The 24,529-nt window shown below is 39.4% G+C and overlaps 1 protein-coding gene and 1 long non-coding RNA gene across 3 annotated transcripts in view; one reads left to right on the top strand and one right to left on the bottom strand.

Annotated features, from left to right (window-relative positions):
* The window catches only part of pip5k1ca (phosphatidylinositol-4-phosphate 5-kinase, type I, gamma a), a 50,230-nt gene that overhangs the window by 7,393 nt on the left and 18,308 nt on the right, over positions 1–24,529 (bottom strand). For both annotated transcript variants that reach the window (XM_028027579.1, XM_028027580.1), the window contains exons 2-16: positions 23,705–23,736; positions 22,387–22,473; positions 22,154–22,284; positions 21,286–21,403; positions 18,333–18,485; positions 14,730–15,029; positions 13,944–14,152; positions 13,066–13,149; positions 12,828–12,876; positions 11,142–11,226; positions 10,150–10,311; positions 9,180–9,321; positions 7,345–7,377; positions 7,019–7,138; positions 3,047–3,293 (exon numbers count right to left, since the gene is read on the bottom strand). In XM_028027579.1, the coding sequence (XP_027883380.1) occupies positions 3,047–3,293; positions 7,019–7,138; positions 7,345–7,377; positions 9,180–9,321; positions 10,150–10,311; positions 11,142–11,226; positions 12,828–12,876; positions 13,066–13,149; positions 13,944–14,152; positions 14,730–15,029; positions 18,333–18,485; positions 21,286–21,403; positions 22,154–22,284; positions 22,387–22,473; positions 23,705–23,736 (1,952 nt within the window). The remainder of the gene's footprint in view (positions 1–3,046; positions 3,294–7,018; positions 7,139–7,344; positions 7,378–9,179; positions 9,322–10,149; positions 10,312–11,141; positions 11,227–12,827; positions 12,877–13,065; positions 13,150–13,943; positions 14,153–14,729; positions 15,030–18,332; positions 18,486–21,285; positions 21,404–22,153; positions 22,285–22,386; positions 22,474–23,704; positions 23,737–24,529) is intronic.
* On the top strand, positions 11,155–11,969 carry LOC114150858 (uncharacterized). The gene is made up of 2 exons (XR_003596847.1): positions 11,155–11,262; positions 11,346–11,969. It is a non-coding gene; the product is annotated as an uncharacterized LOC114150858 (long non-coding RNA).

Here is a 24,529-nt window from a genome sequence, read left to right as displayed (position 1 = left end):
TTGATCTATAAGGTAAACATCCTCCTTTAGCACAATTTGAATATAAAGGAAAACTTTGACCCGCAGGTTTTGTTTGTTTGTTTTGTTTTAGGCTGTGAGCTCCATTACCTCATGTGATATGTTTTAAGAAATGTGCAGCACAATAAGATATAAGATAAGACAAGATGAGGAAATTGTTTAGGATAAGGCCCATTGCCAGTTGTAACACTCTCTTTTTACATTTTGTCATGGTAAAACCATTAAAAGTGTGGTGTGCATTTGCATTGAGCCACTTTTACTCTGACACCACAAAATTAAATCCAATGCAACCAATAAACTTCACTTAACTACTTCACAGCTGGTCTGTGATGGATTTAGAGGTTTGTTAGAGCACAACAGTGAATTAACAGCAAAGTTGGTAGTGACATATGATAGTTGTTAAAGCATCATGAAGTGGTTCTGACTTGGGCTGAATCCAAAAGGACTTCCCAGTTTTCAGATTCAAATTTGTAATTTTGCACATTTACTAACATAATTTTTCTTTCACTGTACAGTCACATACTACTTTGGGTTGATCTTTCACATAAAACGCCAATAAAAATGCACTGAAGCTTGTGGTTGCAAAGCGGGAAAAAAACGGTTCTGATTGCTTAGCTGTGCAGTTTGTGTGCTGAGTAAATTGATTCCAGTTCAATTCCTGCTTTTATTGTTGGGGGGTCTGAACTAGTGTTTCTGGAAGATCCATTTGTCATGGATGTTGTGTTTCTCTTATTCATCAGGAGTCTGAAAATAAAGCTGGTGCTGCTTGAGCCAAAGCGCTTAATGTATGTAGGTAAAGTGATGGTTGTGTGGTTAAACATGAAAAGAGACCAGCAGCAGGTAATGGGTTATAGTATCCTTAAAGAACACTGCTGTCATAAAAATAAACGTGATAATCAGATGGAAAAGAATTACTAAAGCCCTTTGGTCCGTAAAATAAGCCAAATGTGATAATAGAACAAAACCTTCCAGAGCAGATTTGGTTTAGCCACAAACATACAGTATGTCTACATTCATTTTGTTTTTGTTCTTTTGCTTTAAAACATCCAGGTTTACGGCTGCAACTAATTTTTTTAGTCATCAGATAAAACAAGTGGCACATCCTGCAGATTTTTCATTTGACCATTTAAGCCTTTTTTATTTACACAATATTGGAAATACGTTAAAAGATGAGCAAATAATTTAATTACTTTTTTGAAATAAGAATATAACATTTTTATTTCCTAAAATACTATAAAATTCCTTTAGTCTACACTTCTTCATTTATAGCAGAGGATGCATCTGCAAAAACAAAAAAGAAAAAAAAGATAGTTTACTAATCTCTTTATTTTTTGGATTAATAACTGGGTATCAAAAGGTGCTTAATAGGAGTTTTTTTTTTTTTTACAGAATTTGAGAGGTGAAACTAAAAATGTAGTTCTGGGTTGAACATATTTAAAGAGGGTTTTTCATCTTAAATGCAAAATGCATTTATTTTTTCACAGTTTTGCCTACATTTCTGCTCTGACTGTGTCGTCCTTTCAGCAAATAGCCTTTAGTTAACGACTAATCAAATACTAAATTAGTTGACGATTAATTGATTAATCGTTTCAGCCCTATCCAGGGAGAATCTATATGTATGAAACATGTTTTCTTGTGCTCCTGCCTGGACTGATGCTGCTCCCAGAAGCCCTTTCTGAGCAGAAGCCTGCAGCATGTTTCAGTGTGGTTACACTTCACTGTCAGTGTCACTTTGCTTCTTGCAGAAAACAAACTCTCCGCCGCCGCACACGCAGGGAGCCTCTCTTCTCTCCTCCTACTGAAACACGAGCCGGCAGAGAGCGCTGTTAAATAACCGAGCAGCTCGTTGACTAACCTGCCTGCCATGAAGCTCTCTCATGACACATTAAGGGGTGTTTGATTCCTGGCAGGGGACAGCCAGTGGGAGATCAGGTCAGGTGGGAACGGTCCTCGTCAATCTCATGAATGTTTTTCATATTAAAGCCACAAACTGTGATACAATTTCTCACAATATTTCACAAAAATGAGGACGTTTACTACAAAGCCAGATTTTAGATTTTTGGCTGAAGAGAAGTATCCCCACAGGATGATGCTGCCACCTCCATGTTTTTGTGTTTTCTGAGTGATGTGCAGTGCTTTTTTTTTTCTTTTTCCTAACACATACTGTTTTTTATGATGCTGTTTGTCCTCTAACAATACTGTGAGGCCTTCATAGACATAATTCAATTAAATACAGCTGAACCCTAATACCTAATTTAGGTGATTCCTGAGCAGAGTTGGTTCCACCTGGCTTTATTATTGGGCGTCAGAGTAAAGAAGTCCACAACACACTACAGTTTTTCGTTTTTAATATATTGCTAAGCCTTTATCAAATTAGATCCAAATAAATTACAAATGTAACATGACGAAATGTAAGGGTTGTGAATACTTTTGCAAGGTCTGCCAGCTCAGTTTTAGGATGCATTACTGCAGATCTGTCTAAAGAAAGCCTGTTGCTTTAACAGGAGCAGGCATGAAGACCAAACATGTCCAGAATGCTTCAGCTGGTAATCGACGGTAATCTGATGAATTTACTGCTGCAGCCTGGCTGAAAACCACTTTAGGGAGGAGCAGGAAAGTAGAAGTTCACATGCTGTTATCACAATCTAGGACAGCTCAGATAAAAGAGCTGAACAGTTTGCTCAGAGACAATCTGGGGAAAAGACTTCCTTACTAAAAGGAGGATGAGAAAACTTATCTCACTCTCAAATCTGAAGCTGCCAAAACTGGATCTGTTGTGGGTTTTCTAACATTTCTCTTAGTATAGAAAGTAAATTAACTTAAAAAGAAGAAGCTCAAAACACAGCAAACAGGAGCTCAGCACACATTTATTCCCATACCCGGCTGAACTTCCTCAGCTCCTCTCAGTGCCTCTGTGGGACGGCATCACGCGGCTCGGTCAGTAAAAATGACTCGCATCGATCACACGATAATAAGCTGATCAACTAAAAACAGAAAACCAAATGGTGGAAGCTGATTTTCAACTTACAAAGTAGATATCTGAGACTGGCATGTCGTCGTCATCGTCGACCGAAGCCTGGCTGGTGCAGCCCGATCCGGACATCAGGCTGGCCCCGTCTGGCTCCACCACCACCACCTCGGGCCTGGGCGGGGCTTCCTCGGCCGGCTCTGGTGGAGCCGGAGCGGAGGCCGGGGCAGAGGAGGACTCTACTGCTGACGCCACTGCAGAAGAGGGTGCCGTGGCCTCTTCTGCGATGGCTGCGGCTTGAGGCTCACTGTGGTGAGATTAGACGATTTGAATTAATCCCGCAGCATCTCAGTGAATCAAAATCTCACCAGAAAGTTGGTTTGATTAATTCAGTTGAAAACAAAAAGTAAAACCTTTATGGAGTAAAATATATTTAACATATCTTTAGAAAAGATAAATTCAGTTATCTTTGATGAGCTAAAGTCTTGACATTTTATGAGCTGAAGCCCATTTGGGCTATTTAAAATCTGAAGTTACAAAAACTGGATTTCTCTTAACATAGAAAGCAAATTAAATTATTCTCAAAACACTTTTATTACTAGTTTCTTCCACAAGGAGAGTCAGTCACAAAAAATATTGCTAAAGAGCCCGACTCTGTATCAAAGCGAAAAAGTAGAAAGTTTAGTGGAAGAAAAAAGTATAACAGAAAAAGGAAATAACAGTTTGTGATTTGAAGTCAATTTGGGGATATTCACAAGGCAGATGAAGTCAGCGCTTCAGGGCCAGCACACACAGATGTATCCATGTATTAGGCTACAACGATCAGATTCCTTTGGCTAAGCCATTTCCAAAGCAGAGATAAAGTCTCTGAATTCTGAGAAGAGAAGGACCGGGATAATTCTCAGAGGTCAAAAGTCCTGTTTCACATGGAAGTACATAATATTCTACATTTCTGAGAATTTGGGGATTTCAGTAATCACTAAAATAAACAGATATAAACAACAAGAACATATCCTTGTGTGTAAGGAACCTATATAACAATCGAGATAATAATTTAAACTACTTTTAATTATGTAATTTATTAAAATGCGTGTGCATGTGCACCCTCTCTGACAGTTAAGATTTAGGATTTAGAAGACGATTATAAAAAGTAAGGAGCATTTAGGATTTTTAAGCCGCTTCTTTTGCCATTTCTTCATGTCTCTCTTCTTCTTTTTTTTGTTATTTAAATCTACGTGGATACAGAAACAACCCGTCAGTCGCTGCTGACATTAAGAGCTCCTTTTTTTAAAAGAGCAGGAGAACAAGCAGTTAAAAGAAAACTGCCGCCGACTAAAACTCAGCAGCTGTGTCTGTGGGTGTTTGCGTCGTAGATGTGTGAGCTCATAGATCTGCCAACTGGCTGCTTGCTGCCACCGTCCTTTATTGTTCCCGGCCAGATCATCAACTATTAGGGAGGATTTAGGCGGTCCCACTCCGGTTTCTCGCTTTCTGCGTCGTAGTTCAGTTGCATCAGGGAGACACAGCGGCAGCTGGCCAGTAAATCAAGAAGAAGAAAAAAACAAACCAAGAAACAAAAGCAAAGACTTGGAATCTCAAAGAGAAAACTGATTGGCTGAGTGAAGGACCGAGACGGACTGATGGTTGCCATGCAGAGAGACTCCTTTGAACCCGATCTCATCCCGCTTTCGCTCTCCTTTCTGTTGTCTCTTCTTCTCATTTCACCTGTTTCTTGACTTTCTTTGACTTGTCCTCTTTTAATCAATCACGCCATTCCTCTTCCTTCACCTCTTCTCACATTCATCTCTTTTTTTCCCTCCAGGCCTCCGGGCCATATGTCTAGCCACTGCCTTCTCAGCATCAAACCTGATTATTCAGTTGGTTTCACTTGAGCACAACTCTTACATGCCACCTGACCCAGCTCAGAAATACAGCCGTACCTCGCATAAATGGCTGACTCTGCTCCGAATTTCCTCTGATCTTATTAACTGCTTGTGTGTGTTTTTTAGTGTAAGCTGACTTAAAGGTAAAACCAAACAACATGGAGATGCACTGATAGATCAGCAAGAGCTTTAAATGAGTTTTCCTTTGATCTCTAATCAGCAGGTCAATTAACAAAAAAACAAATCCTTCTTTTCCTAATAATTGCTAAATGGATCAGTGCTAATGCTGCGTTCCAGTTCTTCTAGAGAATGGGAAATTCTGACTTCTTAGTCGGAAAAAATCAACTGAAACGCCCCAGGTTACGACTTTGAAAGGCCCGACTTCTTGTATTAACATGGCCGCTCCTCGCATCAACAGAAGTAAGCTGTCGTTAAAACATGTTTATTCTGTAAGACACATGTGCAAAAATGCGTCTAAAATTCATGCTACATGTAGCGCCTGCAGCTCTACAGCCGAACAAATTAAAAGTGGTGTTTGTGTATAGAAAATGAAGCTTAAAATGACGTTTCTTAGCTAGCTCCTTAACTAGAACGTTATTACTTAGGGTTTGACGTCAAATCTTGCTCCGAGTTCAGACTTCCCAGGTAACTGGAACGCGGCATAAGAACCACCATGTTGATCAGAAGATAATCGACATGCACTTTCATGCACATTATTGAGTTCATTAAAAGTCAAATAAAGGTTAGGGACACATGCTTTGCTGCGTAAATTAAGATACATATGTAAATCCTTTATTTTCTGCTACGTCATTGTTCTTAGAATTTAAAAAAGAAAGTTGGCCTAAGTCTCAATCTGAACCGGCAGGTCAGAGCTCCAAGAAAACCTGATCTCTATTAAAAACCAATCTCTAAATTGAAATGATAGAAAAGGGTCATCTTGGCTACATGGGAGCAGCTTCCCTCGGGCCTCCTGGCCCACTGTCCTACTTCTGCAGCCCAGTACAAATAGAGCATATGCACCCTCACCCCCAACCCCCACCAAAAAAAATATTGGGCCTCCGTCAGCCAGAGTCTGATCCAAACAAAACAAACGCACTGTGACACAAATTTACATGCATGTGTGCTCTTCCCTCACAACCCAATTACAGTAGAAGCCCCACACAGCACCTGGAGCATGTTATCCACTGAGAACAATGGACTCCTCACTCTAATAAACAAGTGGGCTAAGCAGATTAGAGACGTGCATGTGAGACAGGTGTGTTAATCCAGCAGCCGTCGGCTCTGGGTGAAACTCTGAGCATGGTGACGTGTCAAACTGAGCCACAAAGAGTGATTGATTGAGGTTTTATTTATCATTGTTTGCAAAGTTTCAGATGTCAGATGTCATCTGACGGTCTCTGCTAAACAAGAACGACAAGGCTTCCCTTTGTTTATTTATTTATTTATTTTTGCATCAACTTTACTCATAGGTCTTCTGTGATATCAGTACATTGAGATTTCTGCGCCAAACGCTCCTGGTAGGTGTGGAGTAACCAAATCAACATTTTTCCCAAGAGGAATGGTCAAAGATCTCACCCTTTGTATGAACCAACTATGAAAAACATTTAAGTGTTATTCTCTTGGTAAAAAGAGTGGGTTGTATGAAGTATTGGGAGTCGTTAAGGGATGAATTTGCTATTTATTTTTAAAAAATCAAACAAACAAAGTATCCTATTTTCTCCTATTATTTTTTTTTCTAAAATTGTCTGTGTAAATTCTTGGTCTTGCAATAGGACAAAGACATATTTTTGAAGCGTTTAAAATTATTTTCTATTGTTTTACCAGGGGTGCCAATAAGAGTGGAAACAAAAAATGGCATCAGGTGGCACTATTCTCATGAATGCCAGCAGTATTTTTTGCAGTAAGATGATTGTAATCGGATAGCAAAAAAAAAAAGTAAATAAAATGGATGTCTGCTTTAGACATAAATTTTTTTAAGGAAAACAAAAAGGTTTAAAAAAATACGCTTATGAAATTTTTTCCATTCTGTCTACAGAACTATGCTACAGACAATGCAATATGTTTTTAATGCTTGGTTTGTTTTATTGTTTCTAATATTAAAACACAATAAATGTCAACATAGAGCCAGACCATCGTCCGTGTCGTTCACCTGGCTTCAGGTGAGTGCTGCGGGACGGAGATGGTCGGCTCGCTGTCGTGTCTCTTCAGCTCCACCTCCACTGTGATGGTCTGCTGGTCCTCCTCGCGCACACGCAGCTCCTCCTGGGTCCTGACCGCACGCAGGACAACACAGGAAATGAAACACGCAAACAGAAATACACACGCAGGCACACCCCGGCAACGGGAAACAAGGAGCACCCTTGTAAACACACAAGCGTTCACCCCTTCTCTGCACCTCTCCACCCACCACACCCAGAAACGTTTAATGCTGTGAAAACACGCTGCTCCAAAGCGCTCCAGCTTCGTAAAACTCACCTTCCGTCGTGGCTGAGAGACTGGGTGTGCCTCCTGAGGACAAACAAAACACTATAAGCACGGGATTTAGAGGAAAACTAAAGCAGCTGGCTGGAGTATGGAATTAGAAAACACTTTACCAAGCTGATAACCTTAGCAGATTTCTTCCATCTCTTCTTTTTTAAATCATTACATGAATGTTTCAGGTCATCAATCAAATATAACTTGAGTAAATAAAACAAATGCATTTGAAATGATGACTTTATTAATGCTACTTATGACAACATGACCTTAAAACTGATAGCTGGCCCAGTCTTCTTCAAGGCTTTTTTAGCATAAGCTCACCCATTACCCTTGCTAACAAGAAAACTAATATTGCTGTTAGATATTTTACCTTCCTAAGTTAGATAATGACTTAGTTACTGGTTCGCTGGAGTCCCAAAGACACAGAAATGGATTTGTATCGGTTTCCACTCTGATGGATGTCAAAGTTTGTTTCTCACCTTTCTGTGAATTTCTTTAGCTTGTTCTTTTAGCCTACTTCATGTTGCCTGGTAGGTTCTAGTAAAGTCATTTTCTGTTTTTACAGTTTCAGGCAAAAATGAATGAAATCACAGTTCATTCATTATATTAAAAAGTTGGTTTGGATAGCTTGTATCACATATAATTTTATTTTTTGCTTTTACTCATATAAAACATGTAAATGTTTCATGTAATCATGTAAATATGATTAAAAAAAAAGAGTAAAATGGGAAATATATGAGGGAGTAAACTTTTCCAAAGCACTGTGGGTCCTTCAGTGGTCACATTAGAAACTGCTGACATCACAACATGCAGTTAAAGGTCGGTCTAAAGGACTTCAAATGACCTCTTAATATAAAAGAGAAAACAGCTTAGCAGGAGAATAAAGCAGAGTACATTTCTCTGCCTCATTCATTTTAAATCTATGAAAAAGAAAATTGTTCTCTATCTGAAATTAATTAATTTTGATAAACTATTACGGAGAAAAACCTGTGAAAGTGTCTTTGACAAACCAAAATAAATATATTTGACGCCTCTGGGGCTCAGTATTTCATAAATCTTTTACACACAAACACCCGATTAAATGTTTTAAGTAAATCGACTTATTTACAAGTTTCAGTTGTTTAGTTTAGTTCCAGTTTTCTGGTGCTTCTTCAGTATATAGCTTTAATATCTTCAAATTCAACCAAATCAATATCAGAGCATGTATTAATCAATGATTAAAAACTGCATCTACCAACACGCTGGAGAAGAAAAATGGCCTCTGGCAGCAAGTGGACTCTGTGGCTACTTGATAGGTTTATTTTAATTCCTATCTAGCAAAGATTCAGACCAGTCATCATTGTCTTTTCTGCAGAAAATGAGGGAAGATCCGAGACGCGACAAATCGCTGTAAAACACTGTCTGGGATCAACTCTGCCAGATCTTTCTCTGCATTTGGCTTTATTAGAAAATACAAGGAAGGAGGTTGGGCCTTCTCACATAGTCACACAAAGAATTTGACCAATGACCTTTTTCTACAGGGTGTCCTGAAACCTTCTGTGGACATGCCCTTAAAAGGGCATGGCTGACCACAACTAATCAGTTACGGATGGAGCTGATAACACAGGAATGTGCAAAGTCTCTAGCCTCCAGGCAAACATCCTACAAATGGTTAATAGTATTTCACAGAAGAAAAGAAGTCAAGTAACATCAAACAAAATAATAATATGAAAACATAACTTTTCAAATAAACTCACAAGTAAATGAACTTAGATAATTTTTCTAACACTACTGATCTAAAATCAAATGTGTCTGAATACAGAAGGCTGGTGTTACCGTCTGCCAGCGTCTACCTGTAGCGCGGATGCTCTGCCGTGTCAGACGGAGATCTTTCGGGGATGGACAAAGACGTTGTGGACGAAAGAGTGGTGGCGATCGACGCCGTGGTGGCTTCCTCGAACGACGGGGGCGTACACGGAAGAAGATCAGGTCGACCTGGAGGGAAAGGACACAGCTTGATGTAATCCGATAAAAGTTTTTCTTCTCCAAAATCACAACTACAAACCAGGGATTTTTTATATTTTTGCTAATAACATAAAAGAGACAGAAGTTATCAAAGATAGAGTAAAATGCTTACATTTTTATTATCATTTTATTTACCAAAGATCTCAGGAATCATATCACATCAGTGATCCTGTGGAAAGACTTGCCCATTTTAACCACATTTTTTGGAGGCGAAAAGCTTCGATAGACTTAAAAAAAAGGGTAATTTTTCTGAAATCAATGGACATGATTGCAGCATTTCACTAAAGAAAAACATATTTGTCCATGTAAACTGTTTGTTGAAATGTTAGACAGTCATGAGACGTCGAATTTGTAAAAGAGATTTTAAACAAAAACTCTGAAATATATTTTATCACCAAAGTATTAGCAACATCCTTGACCCCTTTTATGTAAGGGAGCAGGTTGCTTTTACCACTTTTAAATTTCCTGCACCAAACTATCTGCTTTCAGTAAGCGGTATTTTTTTTCCAACTTAATCTGCCTAATGGTAAAACCTCTGTTCTTAGAGAATATGAAGCTATTTGTTTTAAAAATACTGCACAAATATTGGTCGATTTGACTAAAAATGCAGTCGTGATATATATTTAAACGTGGGCAAACAGCGCTAGTGCAGAAAGAAGATATTTGCTCAGTAGTTATTTTAGGAGCAGGTGTGCTACATTTGGGCGTAATGAAATAAAAGGACATGTTAACTCAGATTGGCTCAGATGGTTTAGCACTCACAAATGTCTTGATGAGTATTTCAGGTACAACATTCACCTTCGTCCTCCAGCGTTGGGAAGCTGCGGGCTCCTCTCAGGTCGTAGATGTTCTCGTCCCTCTCAGAGGCGAGCTGGCTGGCGGACCACGCCGAACCAGGCCCGGCGCATTTAGGCACCGACAACGACACGCGACCCTTCTTAGACGGAGAGGACTTCAGAGCTGAGGCAAAAGGCAGACAGAAAAGCAATCGGGAAACATTCAATGATTTGTGTTACAAAAAAAAACATCAGCACCGAGGTCTACATAAGCTAATATGATTAAAATATTAGCCCAAAGTTAGAAAACAGAAAAAAAAGGCAACTTTATGCACATCTCAGAAAAAAACATCCTCTCTTTAAGTTGTGATAAAATCTTAAAATATGAAGCAATACACAGTAAAACCACTAAATCTTAGATCTTAATGCAAAATCTCTGCAAAACAATTATTTTTGTTTAATTTCTAGTGCAACTGAAATAAGACAAAACTAACTTACAAGTAACTTTTCAGCAGGAAATAGAAGCTTATCTTGTATCAATAATTCCTTAACATTGATGGAAAAAATACTACTTCCACTGGCAGATTATTTCACTTACAAGATGGAAAAATGTCTATTATATAAGTGAAATAATCTGCCAGTGATACTAGTAATTTTTCATCGATATTAAGGAATTATTGGCATAAGATAAGCTTATATTTTCTGCTGAAAAGTTACTTTATATTAGGTTTGACTGTTTTTATATGTACTACAATATTTCCACTAGATATTAAACAGAAACACTTGGTAAGATTTTGTGTTTCTGCAGTGTAGAGGGATCAAAGTGACATTTTTTCCCCTTCACACGACATTAAGCAGCGCCTCTCAAGGGTTTCACCGTCTGCATCAGATGTTCATATTAAGACTCAGCTGGGAAAAAAAAACAGTGTGAGAAATCTGTCTTTTTGTGGCTCTTCCCACACACAGCTCCAACTGGCTATTTAAGGGAGTGTCTGGGTGATGAAGTGAACTCACATGAGCTCTTCTTGAACACCGTGCTGCTCATGAACTTGAAGAACCTGTCGGCGTAGAAACCCGGTCGGTGGACCGACACGGTGTCCTGAGAGAGAGATGAGGAGAGTTTATAAGACAAATGGTGCGTTAATAAAATGATCAGAGCTAGATTAAGCCGCCTGTTTGTCCCTCTCCGTGTCCCAGTAATTTTTTTTTTTTCTCCAGGTCAAGCTGCTCTCCCGAGCATCGCACACAAACACGTCTGCCACGGACGCTTTGAGACACCGTCAGACGAGGCAACAGACACTCTGCTTCATTATTTATGTATCATCCCAGTGGGATAACACTGCCAACAGACTGACAGATGACACTTGGTGTTTGGTTTAGAGCAACAGAGCGCAGAAGGAGACTGAAGGAGACGGAGGAAGCGAGCGGGGAGAGAGAATCCGCGCTATTAGGTTTCTGCTTCAGCATCACTTTTAAACAGCATGAGTAACATCTTTTCTCACATTCATCAGCTGCGTGTAATATGAAGAAAGTTTGGAGTGTTCATCATAGTGACGCAGAGGAGGCGGCTTGCTCTCCTACACACGTCTTGTGAATTAGCGCGGCTCAGAGTGGGAGAGTTGGAGGGAAGACTGATGAGTCGGTTTAATCTCGAGCGTAGACTCGGGAGTGATGTAGAGCCTAAACCCGAGGTTTGGATGACAAGCAGAATATAAACACACGGGAAAACAAAATAATCTGTCATCAAACTCATCTGCGTGACGTGCACTTCAGGGGAAAAAGCCCAAGCAGTGCACATATTCAAAATTAACAAAGTTTCATTAAATGGATTCCACAAAAACACAAAATCTCAGCATTTGTCTAATTTCTAGAGCCAATACTTTAGTACACTTGAAATAAGACAAAGCTAACTTACAAGTAGCTTTCCAGCAAGATAAAGGACCTGATTTTAAGTCAATATGTCCTTAATATTAATGAAAACCCCCCACTAATTAATTATGTCACTTATAATGCAGGGAAAATGTCTTGTTATAAGTGAAGTTATCTACCAGTGGAACTTTTATCTTACTGCAAAGCTACTCCTAACTTAGTTTTGTCTTATTTCAAGTGTCCTAAAATATTTCCACACAAAACTAGACCAGAAGTACTTAAACTTTGTGTTTTTGCAGTGAATATCAATATAGAGGTTTTTTTTAGGTTGTTTTTAAGGGTTGCTCTTCATTATTGGTGTCAATATCCATAGTTTTTTAGACCCATATTTCCAGACTTCTCTGTCCTCTTTGGATATTTTCAATTTCCATTGGACATCATTTACAGAGATCAGCCATAAAATCGCTATCAGTAACATTAAGTGCATCTTCTTTTAGGGCTGGGACTTTAACAAGTTCATTTCAATTAATTAATCACACAGATTGATTTTAATAGGTTAAAAAAGTGTAAGTTGTTTTTTTTTTTTTTTCTTTTTTCATACAAAAATCCTGAGCCGGAACTTTTGTATTTTGTTTCTGGTGGGGCGGTGAATTTGACGCCCACATGATGTCCGTAAAACAACATTGATGGTTAAGCCGCTTCTTGGTTTATTTGAGGGTTCATGTTTGTTTCAAGAGAACAATCTGATCGGATGACTGAAAACAACATTGTTGTGCAAAAGGAGTTGGTGTATCTGACACATACACGTCTGTGAGGACCTTATAAACTCACCCCGTCATGAACCAATGCCTTCCACGTGTGCTCCAGTTTCTTTATTAGCCTGGAGAAACAAAGCAGAGCATTGGTTAAAAGATGTTAAGCGGGTCTAATATGGGAAACTCACCAGCAAACACTGAATATACAGCTGTGAATGTGTGGCCTAAAGCGATCAAGTCTGAGAAAAGACAGTGCAAGGCTCACTGATTTATGATCTAACTATTCATCATCGCTCGATTTCAAGGAGGATCACCTGTAGGACTGTAAAATATCGATGATTCCGATGTAGAGAAGAAGCCTTTCTCCTTTTCCGTTTACTGCCGGAATGCCACCCATCCTGGAATCAGACAGGAAGTAAAGCGGAAATGAAACATCTGTCATTAAAAGCATGAAAACAGATCTTGGTGGCGGTCAGACTGAGCGGCAGCCTCGGCTCTGTCAGTCTGCGTCAGGGCAACTGCGGTGCACCTTGGTGCTCCCAAATCTGCTTTTAATTGCTGCATTAAAACCCGGCTAAACGCAGCAAGTGTTTTCAAACAAAGACTGGCCTACATCCTGGTTTTTACTGCTGAGAACAGACTAAATATATTTTTGCTGGATGCCTTTCCATTAACAAGGAAAACGTACAAAAACCATTTGAAGCTTTGGAGCTACAATTTCTTTCAAACAAAAATGTTGGTCTAATTAAAATAGATCACGCTACTTCAGTTGTTTTTATTGAGTGGGTAATTGTTTTCTGTTTTAAATCATATTTTTGGTAATTTTAGTTTTTAAATTCTTTTTTTGGCTCATGAATTCTTTTGAACTGACGATTTGCGAGGACAGCCCTGTAATTAGCTTGTCATTAAATCTTTAACCTGTAACAAAAAACAAACAAAAACAAATTAATTATCTAATTTTCACGCAGGAAATCACAGTCTCGATACCCAGGCTCTACTTTATTTCAGCACTGATGAGAGAAAATGAAACTCAACTTTGCATTGTTAAATTTTTAAAATCATATTAAAAGATACAATTCCACAAGTTTTTCTGATTTTGTTTTCTTAAAACTATGGTTTTCTGATACACTGGTCCTTTCAGAGTAGGAAGACGGCCATTTTGTCAGTGTGCCGTTTAGCTGGTTAAACTCACGTGTCGTCTGTGTCGATGGACCCTCCACAGGCGGCGCCGCCCTGGATGGACTCCATGGCGGTGGAGTAGAGGGCTTTCTGCTGGGCCACGGGCCTCTTCTCGTCGCTGCCGCCCTGTGACCCCTCCAGCTGCCTCTCCCTCTCCGCCTGGTCCATGTTGTGGACCCCGAGCAGCAAGCTGTAGTCCATGATCTTAAAGCTTTCCAGCACCTGAAAACAGAACAAATACGGACGCATTTAAACGCGCAGCCGCTTACACCTATGCGACACCTAAACCTGAATAAAGGAGTTGGGAAATATACTAACAAACACAGGGAGAAGGCTCTCACTGAAAAATTTAGAAATATCAAACCAGGTAAAAATTATTGTTTTACTGCAGATACATATATAATATCTGGGGTTGGATTATTGGCAACAGGAGATTTTGGAAATTACTAAAAGGAGGGGTTACCAATAACTTTGCCACTAGTGACTTCGTTTCAAACAATTATTTCCCAATAAGGGATGAGTTTTCAGCAAAAGTGTTCAGAGTTCGATTGTGTTGCAGTAATAAAAGATTATTTCCATACACACCAGTACTAGAGGTGATGATAAATATGTTGGCATGTGTATATGAAAAACAATCTTTCACAGACACACTTTTCCAAACACAGAGCCAGTAAATGTAGACCTGATTTACAACCAAATATAGTGCTTCATAAAAGCCCTGATCATAAAAGAAGCTCTGTTTAAAATAAAGTCTTCACCTCCTATGGATGAAAGAATGAAACATAAACATCTCTCTCACCAGACAGTCTCTCTGTAGAGTTTTAACCATGGCGTTGTACGTGTCCTGGTCCAGCATCAGTCCGTCCGGCATGTCCTGCATGAAGTCCAGGTCTTTGAACGTGGGCCTGGCCTTCTCCCTCTCCTTCTTGGACGCTCGCCTCTTGTAGGTGGAGCCCTTCAGGTCGTATTTGAGGTGCATGCGGACCACGCGGGGCAGCACATTGTTCATGACAACCACGCGGATGTTCTTCCCGCCCGACTGGACGCAGTAGAGGCCGAAAAACTTGGGCAGCAGCGTACGAGGGTTCTGATTCAAGTTCTGGAGGAGGGCAGATCGGACAGGGGGAGGAAAACAATGGGTGACTCCTTCGTTTTAGAGGATAGGTGATGAGGAAAAGGAAGTCTGCAAATAAAATAAAAAATACTCCAAAAAAATAGACTTATTGTCATTAAGCCGCTGGGTCACTGTCTATTTGAAAGACCCATTTGTGCCGAACAATAATATAGGTGGAAAACAACTGTGCGTTATTTTTTAGGATGACTTTCATATGAGTTTGTTGAGTTTATTAACTTATTTCAGAATTTCTGATTTTATGCATATTTTCTCATAAGATCTCATTGTTCTCAGGACCAGTGAGATCAATTAAAACAGAACAAAAAGTTAAGTGAAGTTTATGGTAGGTGCTTCTACAGCTGTCAGGTTTTAACTATGGAAACTGCAACAACAGAAAAGGAAGTAAGGAAGAAAGGAATGAAAAAGAAAGAAACGAGAAAAGAAAGAAGGTTATACCTAAACACAGTCTGATTCTCTGCAGAACTTTTGACTTACTGAACAGAAATAAAGTTCATGTTGTGACTTGAGACAATACGGCGTCACATTACTGCCAATACTCATGGCAACACTCAGATCAGTTTTGGCTTGGCCAAACATTTAAACAAGACCGTCTAATATTCTTTAGACTTAAAATAGTGACTCCAGCTTTAATAGCTCCTCTTTTCACGCGATTCAGCCTTTTCTGTCTCCGCGGAGTGCTCGTCTCCTGTCTCCAACCTGTGCTGAATATTTCAGTAGTCAGTCCACACAAATGAGGTTAGTTGGACCGGGCGCTCCGAGAAAAAACCTGCCTTGACCTTGGGAGCTGGGCCAGATCTGTCCCATTAGAGAAATGAGAGCTGGGAAAGAAAGCGAGAGCGCGGCTACCATATAGAGACGCCGTGTGGCATTAAGGAGCAGAGAAGGAGAGGGAAGATGAAGATGTGGCTTAGAAGGCTGATTGCATGCCGAATGACCTTCATCTCGTGGTAGGAACGGGTGGAAAGAGGCGTTACGATGATGGAGGGCATGAGAACACACGGGGAGAAAGAGCGCCCTGCGCCCTCAGCAACACACGACCCTTCCTCCGATGTTAGGAGGGCAGGGTGGTGACAAGCCACCAGCGGAGACACGTGAGGAAGAGGAGGAATGGAGGACCAGTCTCAGCGGAAAGATAGAGTGACAAAGCATAAGGACAGGGACATGAGGGAGAGAGGATGGAAGGGACAAAGCATGTAAAACGAACAGAGAAGCAGTAGCAGGGAGTCGGTTACATCACTGCCATCAGCCAGCTGCCCAGAGCCAAAGAACCGGCTCCAAATCAGCTCCTTTTCCATGAAAACAGCAGTTTGCACATTTTACTCTGATGTTTCTGCTTAAAGTCTGCAGCGAGTGTGTAAAACAGGCTGCCATCCACCCATGTGAGGGTGACCGCCCGTGCGCTCATTAAGCCGCCTCCTTACAACCCATTAGTTAGACCTGTGAAAGTGTTTCAGAGGATGACCGCCATTATGGGAAGGTCGCAGTGACCGTGCTGAGCCTTTAACATCTTCAACTGATCAGTCATCACATTGGTTCTTCTAGAGGTGAAATGACTAATCGGGTTAATCGTGATGAATTATTGAAGCAATCATCAATTAGTTTAGTAATCGATTAATCGTTACCTGGAGTATACAGACTCAGAAAAAAAGGCCATTTGTTGAAAGAACAACAGGAGAGCTGTAATTAAGCCAAAACTGTACAAAAATATATACATTTTACATTTAAGATAAAAAAATAAAACGTTTGCAAAAATGTTCTACTCAAATTCTACAAAAAAAAAATTCTATTAAGAATTCTTTGCTATCCAATTATTAATTGGTTACCCTCAAAAACTAATCTCCAGATCAGCCCCAGACTGTACTGAGATTAAGTCAAGCAGAAAGAGCTGAGTTCCTAAAACACCACAGAGGGGTAAAATTATTCCAACACTGGTTTTTGCCTGAGGCTGTCAAGCACATGAATAAACACCAGGCTGAGGGTTCATGAACCTGAGAGGCTTAAAGCATCGCATGGACATACATGGAGCTGCTTCGTTCAAAAGCGGCTCGTGGACTCGGCCACTCTTGGTCAGAAGAGTCGTGCTCCGTTAGGCTCGACTGCTGAACAGAACATCCGGCGAGAGCAAAACAGCAGCCAGTGGCTTATGAAACCGCCTGGCCGCGGGCCGCAGTCAGATCTGATAAGAGCCGCTAATGTCTGTTTTGCATGAAAACCGACCACAGGGACCTCCAGGATCTTACATAAACCTCGGATCTAAACTGCATCATCAGCTAAGATGAAGGCACGAATTGGTACACTGGAAAACATATGAATTTGGTTTAACTTGAAAATGAAGGTTCTCCTGCTTCCTTTAAAATGCAAAAAATATATATTTGTGTTGTAATTCAGAAAGTAAAGTTCATTAGGCACAGTGTTTAAACATTGTGGTTTAAAGTTCTGAAAGCTGGTTAATCTTAAGTTGTGAGTTCATATAACTTAAAGCTGTGATTTAAACCAAATTATTGTTTCACATAATGAAAGAAAAATGTCCTCACCTAGCTGAACAAGAACACAGTTCAGTATTATTTTCAATCACTGCTTATTTTAGCAGTTGTCTTAAATCCTTGATTGAAATTGCATGAACAAAATATCTGAGAATGAATTTTATTAAACATCAAACTGAATTCATCAACATTTATTTTTAACAACTAAGCACTGTGATTAGTTGTCCTCAGCCAAAACAAAATATATATTTGCCTTAATAACACACAAAAAAATGTAGGTCATTGTGACTCATGGTGCAACACAAGATGTAAAAACCTGCCACTAAGCACCCTAGGAAATGGGTGCTTAGTGGCATTTTCTTTTTAGTTTTTTTTTAAAGTGCTAACTCTAGCATACTCAACTCTTGAAGGTAGTAAACAACAAAAGGATAGAAAAAGGTGACACAAACTCACACGTATAAATTCAAAATCTAAAACTTGCATCTAAAACTAGCTACAACTAAGTGTGGCTCAAATGTTTTACAGTGTATGCGTTCACCTTTAAACTCATGCTGCTTAGGAAACTTTGCCTTATTAACTATAGAAAAACAGGCTTAGTGATATATGTGCTTAAATCAGCGAACCAGATCGATTTAATACCATGAAATGTGTCTCATTGATTACGGAAAAAAATGCCACCAGGTAGGAATGTTTCTTTTGACAATGGGGTTCTGAGATTTACCCCCACATCTGTATTTTTCAAACTTTTCAGAGTCATTCCCACACATGCCTGGACTTAGCTTACCATGTAGTATCCAGGCAGCAGCTTCTGTAAGAACTCAGCCTCCTTGTGCATCACGGTTTTGATGATGAACTCGTCGTCCTTCGTAAGGTAGAAGACGGAGCCGCTCGCTCCGGGGTTGGACAGCTCGATCAGGGGCTCGTTACAGAGGGAGTACTGCAGGGAGACAGAAACCGACCACACTAGTAAATTTTTTAAATGCATCACTGTTCATATTCTAGGAAATCAGCATCATTAAAGTATATCCTTAATATCTTTTATCCTTTTTATATTTTTTAGCATAATTTTAGCTTGATTTGTTTTTAATTTACAAGTATGTTACAGGACTGGACATATGTGTTTGATAAGGGCAGAAAAGACGACATCCTTTGATAAAATAACTATATTAAATACTCGTTTATCCTATCTGTATATTAAGATTTTACTACATTCTGACTCGCAGTAGAAGCCAAGATTTTAATTGTTTCCATACGCTCACTGTCACGGCAACTGTTGCCACAGCTACGAAATATGTGAAATATCCATCAATGCAGACCCCTCATCTTTATTTCAAGCATAACCTTTCATTAAACGGGGTTTTACACAAGCTACAAAAGTCAGTATTCCATATGCTATGATTAAAAGTCTGATATGATTGTAGTTGCGCTGATGTACATGAACATAATACAATGTAAATTACTTCATTTCTCTAAGATTTTGTACATGTTGCTTCTAAGGAACTAGATTTTATTAGACTCTGTTAAAGTGGACCTTTCTGAAATTATTTAAAATTTTAATTTTAATTCAATATTTCAAAATAAATAAATAAAAATAAAAAATAAAAAAAATAGGAAATTCTCCACAAAAGCAGCACAAAGTCAAATTGAAACCTATTTATTTCTACTTAGAAGAATAACTTTAGATAAGAAAGTGCAAATGTGAACCAGTGCTGGTTACCTACTGCTTTGCTCATCATATTGTGAACTTTATGCCTTCGTATTTTCATTTAGTTTTTAAACAATCTAGGTACATTTTACCTGACATTTTACACAAATGCTTAATATGCTGCACGTTTGGAGCTGCAGTAGGGGAAGCATTTGTAAAAAAAAAAATAGGCTAAGTTATTTTTCAAGCTATAATCATCTGTTAATGTGGGAAAAATAGAAACCATGCTTCAATCAAGCCTGTGTCCAGTCCGTTGGCTCTGTGCTGTTAGGCTGTAATAAATGACGCATGAACAGAAAACATCGGCCGTCTGTCAACACGAGCTCAAAATCGCTCGGCGTGTCGAGTGAGTAAAGGTCAAAGTTGTCAACCAAGAGTCAGCGGAAGACAGAAGAAGCCTAACATGATGTTTATATTATTGGTATTAAATGATATTTAGGACTCAGGAGATGAACGTGAACACACTTTGCTAGGGGATGATGCTGGTGTGAGCCTTCCATCATTTTATGAAGACTATATTAATATGAACAGCCAAAATATTTATGAGGATTCCACTGAGAAAGAGAAACCAACCAGTTGTTCATGCAGAATCTATCGCCCTGAGAGCTAATTAGTTGAAATTCAGGAAAATAGCTGGTCATTTTAAAAATGACTTGCATAACCATAGCTTTAAACTAAAACTGTCGGACTGCATTATCTCCTTTATTCCCATAAAAGAATGTAAAAACATCTATTATATATGCAGAATATTAAGCCTTGTTCTGCAGGGCCACACTTGTCCATTCCTGTTGGCATCTTAACAACATAGCCTGACAGGCTTTATATTTGCTCCAATATTTTCTTAATAAGACATCTGCTTTAATACTTTTGCTACGTATTTAAAGAGCATTTCCCCTTTGCTTTGGATCATGTATTTCTTGTTCTATATATACATTTTTCATGATGAGAACAAAACTGAGCACGCTTGACCTCGTACTGTCGATGGACGGCCTTGTTGCAACTCACTCTGACAGTTTCAGAGCGAGAAGCATGACTGTGGATCTGTCAGAGACGGTAATAATGTGCAGGCCATCATCCTGTTCAGAGGCACACTCAAAATAATGTGTGTGCCAAAAGGTTGTCGGTTTTTAAACGGGATCGTCTGGCCCCGACACCTCACCGTGAACTAATTGGATGGTGCTGAGCTGTGGAAATACGCGGATAATGTCCGCGGGACCTACTTTAGAACCGATTAGGTGATACTGACAACTCATGTTTTTCATGGACAGCCATGATATTAATAGCAATTACATAAAGTGCCTTGTCCATTCCTACACAACTAACATTAGGGAAAGCAAACACATTTTGTAAAAGGAATAAAATATTTAAGAAATAGCCAATAGAGGTAAATTTACTGATTGTTTACATTAATGCCCAAAATAGTAGTGCACCATCTGTAATTTGGAAGAGGGCCCTGCAGGAAAATGGCTCTGACTTTGTCTAGAGACGCTTTACTGATTCTCTACAAACTTTCTGAACCTGCTGCCATCGGGCTTATCATACCGCAACAACTGAAGCAGAACCACCAGACTGCTACACAGCTGTCTGCCAAAAGCTGATAAAATGCTGAACTGCTGTTAAGATCACACTCCCCATATAATTATACTAATTTTGTATTCCGTATTTTTATTACTGAACAATTTGTTCACACCAACCTGTTGAAGATTTTAAATAGACGCTGTCTTGTTCTGCTGTTTGTTCGTAGCTATGCAGTTAAATTACACATGTGCAGGCAAAAAAAACAAACAAACAAGCAAACACATAACTAAACAGTGGTTAATTGTCTTTTTCCATCAGAGTATAAAACCAACGTTGATTCACCACCCTGTTTAGAGTCGAAAAAGCACAATGTGTTCCTCTTGGGTCTGCAGCCATAATGATTCTGAAACTCCATCTAAATAAACCTTTCTCCGTGACTGAGAATGATTAAGTGCATACGTACAAAAACAAAATCTACTACAACAACACTGGAAGTAAAAACAGCGGGTCTTACCAGGTAGTCGTCCGGCCTGATGCCGAACAGTTCTCTGAAGTAGCGGAAGGCCACAGGAGCGTACGTCTTAAAGCGGAAGTCTGGGAAATGATGGGCTGGAGTGAGGTTGCTCCCTTCACTGAAGAGCAAAACAAAACCAGTAAAAAAAATTATTAAAAAGCATTTTAAATAACAGATTTAAATAAGCAACTACAAAAGTGACATCAAGCTAAGGTCTAGTTTGAGTTCTGTGTTTACTTGTAGATCTCGTTTTTTATTGATAATCTGTTTTCTGTCACACACATCCTGTCTTCCCAGAAATCCCTGTTCCAGAGTTGCTTTGATAGTTTTAGTCTTTTATTTCTGGTGGCTCTTGTGTTTGGTCAGGCTCTGTTTAGTTTTCTTTTATCTTAGCATTTCATTGTCTTTGCTTGTGGTTTATCATGTTCTTTATCCTTTCTCAGTTGCCCTTTGAGCCAAGCTTCACAGCCGTTTCATGTTCAGTTAACTAGTCTCACCTGTTCCTCGTTTAAGCCATTACCTTCCCAGCATATAAACCTCTACATCTCGTCAGCTCTTCCTATTGTGATCCAGGATTAGTTGCCAGGTCCTTCACCTGTTCTCACGTCTCACTCCCAGACTCTCCCTGTCCCTTCCAGTTTGTTTTCTGTTTGTTTTTGTTTTCCATTTCACTTCATTTTCATAAAAACACAAAGTGACTGATACTGCCAACCTCCTGCCTGAGTTAGGGTCCAACTCAGCCACACCAAATTGTACAGCGTTCTTCTATTGCATTCTGAATTTATGTACATTTGACTGACATCTAGGTTACAAAGTTTCGCATAAAATATTTAGAAGTGCATCATTTTGCATTGTGTAAAGTACTGACCTTGGGAAAAAGATGCTTTCCACCACGTAGAAATCTTGCATCAACACATCTCTCTCCGGCTTGGAGCTCAAGTTGCCGACTGTGTAACCGATTCCCAACTGGATGGCACCTTTCAACGCTGATGATGTGGTCTGCAGTTGGTGACGGCCGAAGAAAAGACATAAATAATTAACTTGAAAACAAATCAAAATGCATCGAGGGGTTTTCCAGAGTCTCTTAGCATTTCACAGCACCTTCTTGTACGTAGTTTCTCCTGATGCATCCACCCCTCTGTGGCCGATCTTCTTTCCTTGGCCAGGCTGGCCTGAAGATGAGGGCATCTGAGAAAATGGACAGAGGCAAATAGTTCTTATATTGATATTTGTACCAGTTTAAATGTCAATAAAGGTGATCGCTATAATTTTTACAAGGTATGGGAGTGTAGAGGCTCAGGCAGAAACTATGATGAGAACCAAACTAACCATAACTTAGAACATGGCTTACAGAAAAACCAGGCTTTCATTAAATACAGTTACTAATACAATATTAAACACTTTACATCTGGCATTTTCATTTCACAAGTTAAAATTTGAACTAACTGAAGTCAAAGGTTTTTACAAGTCAGATTTTCCAAGTCTTGAGTCTGTCAAGCGTGATTCTAAGTCAAGACTAGAGATTTTAGAGCATGAGTTCAATTCATGTCTCATGTCTTTAAAATGTCTTTAGGTTCCAGTCAAATCTGAAGTTTTTGAAGAACAAGTCCAAATCAAGCCTCAAGTCCAAGTCAAGTCTTGAATCTTTAAAGGACAAGCCCAAGTGAAGTCTAGAGTTTTTAAGCACAAGTCAAGTCTCTAGTTTTTAAATTAAAGGTAATCCTTCTGACTTTAAGGTGTAGGTGTAAAGTATTGACCTGAATCTTTGTAGCACAAGTAAGTCAGTTAGTTTACAGTGTGAGTCCAAATAAAGTATTGAAGTTTTGGAGTACAACTTAAAGTCAAGTCAAGTCTTCTATTGTTAGGGTGAAAGTCCAATCAAAGTATTTGGATTGTAAGTCTAAGTCAAAACTAAACCTTTTTTTTTTGGGTGATATTTAACTCCAACCTGAGTCAAAATCTCAGACTCAATTCCCATTTGTGGTTTAAGTATCATGAAAGACATTTTACCACTTTAGTCAATCAGACCCAAACTGTGCGTTGCATCTTTATATAATTTAGAAGCTGAACTGGATGTCTTAAATGTTATCCAGGTAATAATATGTCTGGCACTATTGCACGAAATCCCAATTGAACTCGAGGATTTAGTTGGCATTTAAGGAGAATTAAATTCTCAGCAGAGAAAAGTAAGACAAATTGCGATGTTCTTTTATCATTTCGCCTTAACGAACTGTGCATTGTAGGTAATGCCAGAGAAAGGGGGCTTTATTCAAAGGAACACAAATTTGATATTGAAAATACTTAACATGTCTGATTTTAGTCAGCGCAGATCACTATGGTAAAAAATAAATCATATTTATGATACAAATGGATCTATAAAGGTTGATTGGATATGTCACAGTAAAAGATTTTAGCTCACCTCTGTGATGAAGGCTTTCCTGGCAGCTGCATCTGCAGGACAGAAAAGAGAGAGAGATACAGTAGCTGCGTTAGCTCCTGTGTGATAAGGTTGTCAATCACCGTGCCCTGTAAGTGCTCTCTGTGACAAAGTTGGATCCCTAGGGCTGCAAGAAGCCACCTGACATTATGTAATAGTGTCAAAGACAAAGCGAGGCCTCCCGAAGCAACTACAGCAAACAGAGACATCGGCTGCAAGGACGCGCAGTCCTTCCTTAAACCTTGTGCATTTTGTGTGACTTCATGATGTTTGTTTCTGCTCTGTTGAAACCAAACCACACATCATACTGAGTCATTTAAAATAATCTCCAACTTTCTGACACTTCATAATTACTGTGTGAACTACCCATTTGCCTGGAAAAAGCATAGACACCTTTTTTTCAAGTTGGTTTGCAGATATAAATGATATAATGCGTGTTGCAGTCATGCGGTCTTAACATCTGCTGTGTTATGATCATCCTTACTTTAATAACAGGATGTAAGCTGTAGGGAAAGGCAATCAGAGGACTGTTTTCACCAGGAAGCCCTGAAATAGCTCTGTAATTATGGACACATAACACTCAGCATAATAACGGAGCAAAGGGTGAGGAAGATAGGAAAGAGAAAACGCAGAACGAGCAAATGGAAGAGTGGAAAGAAAGCAGGAGAGGGGACGAGAGAGGGCTTCGACAACGACAGAATTAATCAGCCTGTTCTGTTTTCATTTTAAAAATTTAGTGGGTGACATTTATGAAGGGACTGAAGCAACCGCAGGCTGATGGCTAAGAGGAGCAATCTGGTGATAGGA

Source organism: Xiphophorus couchianus, chromosome 9 (genome assembly GCF_001444195.1).
Source record: "Xiphophorus couchianus chromosome 9, X_couchianus-1.0, whole genome shotgun sequence".
NCBI lineage: Eukaryota > Metazoa > Chordata > Actinopteri > Cyprinodontiformes > Poeciliidae > Xiphophorus > Xiphophorus couchianus.
Note: the sequence above shows the minus strand (reverse complement) of the source record. Positions and strands in the feature narration are given on the sequence as shown.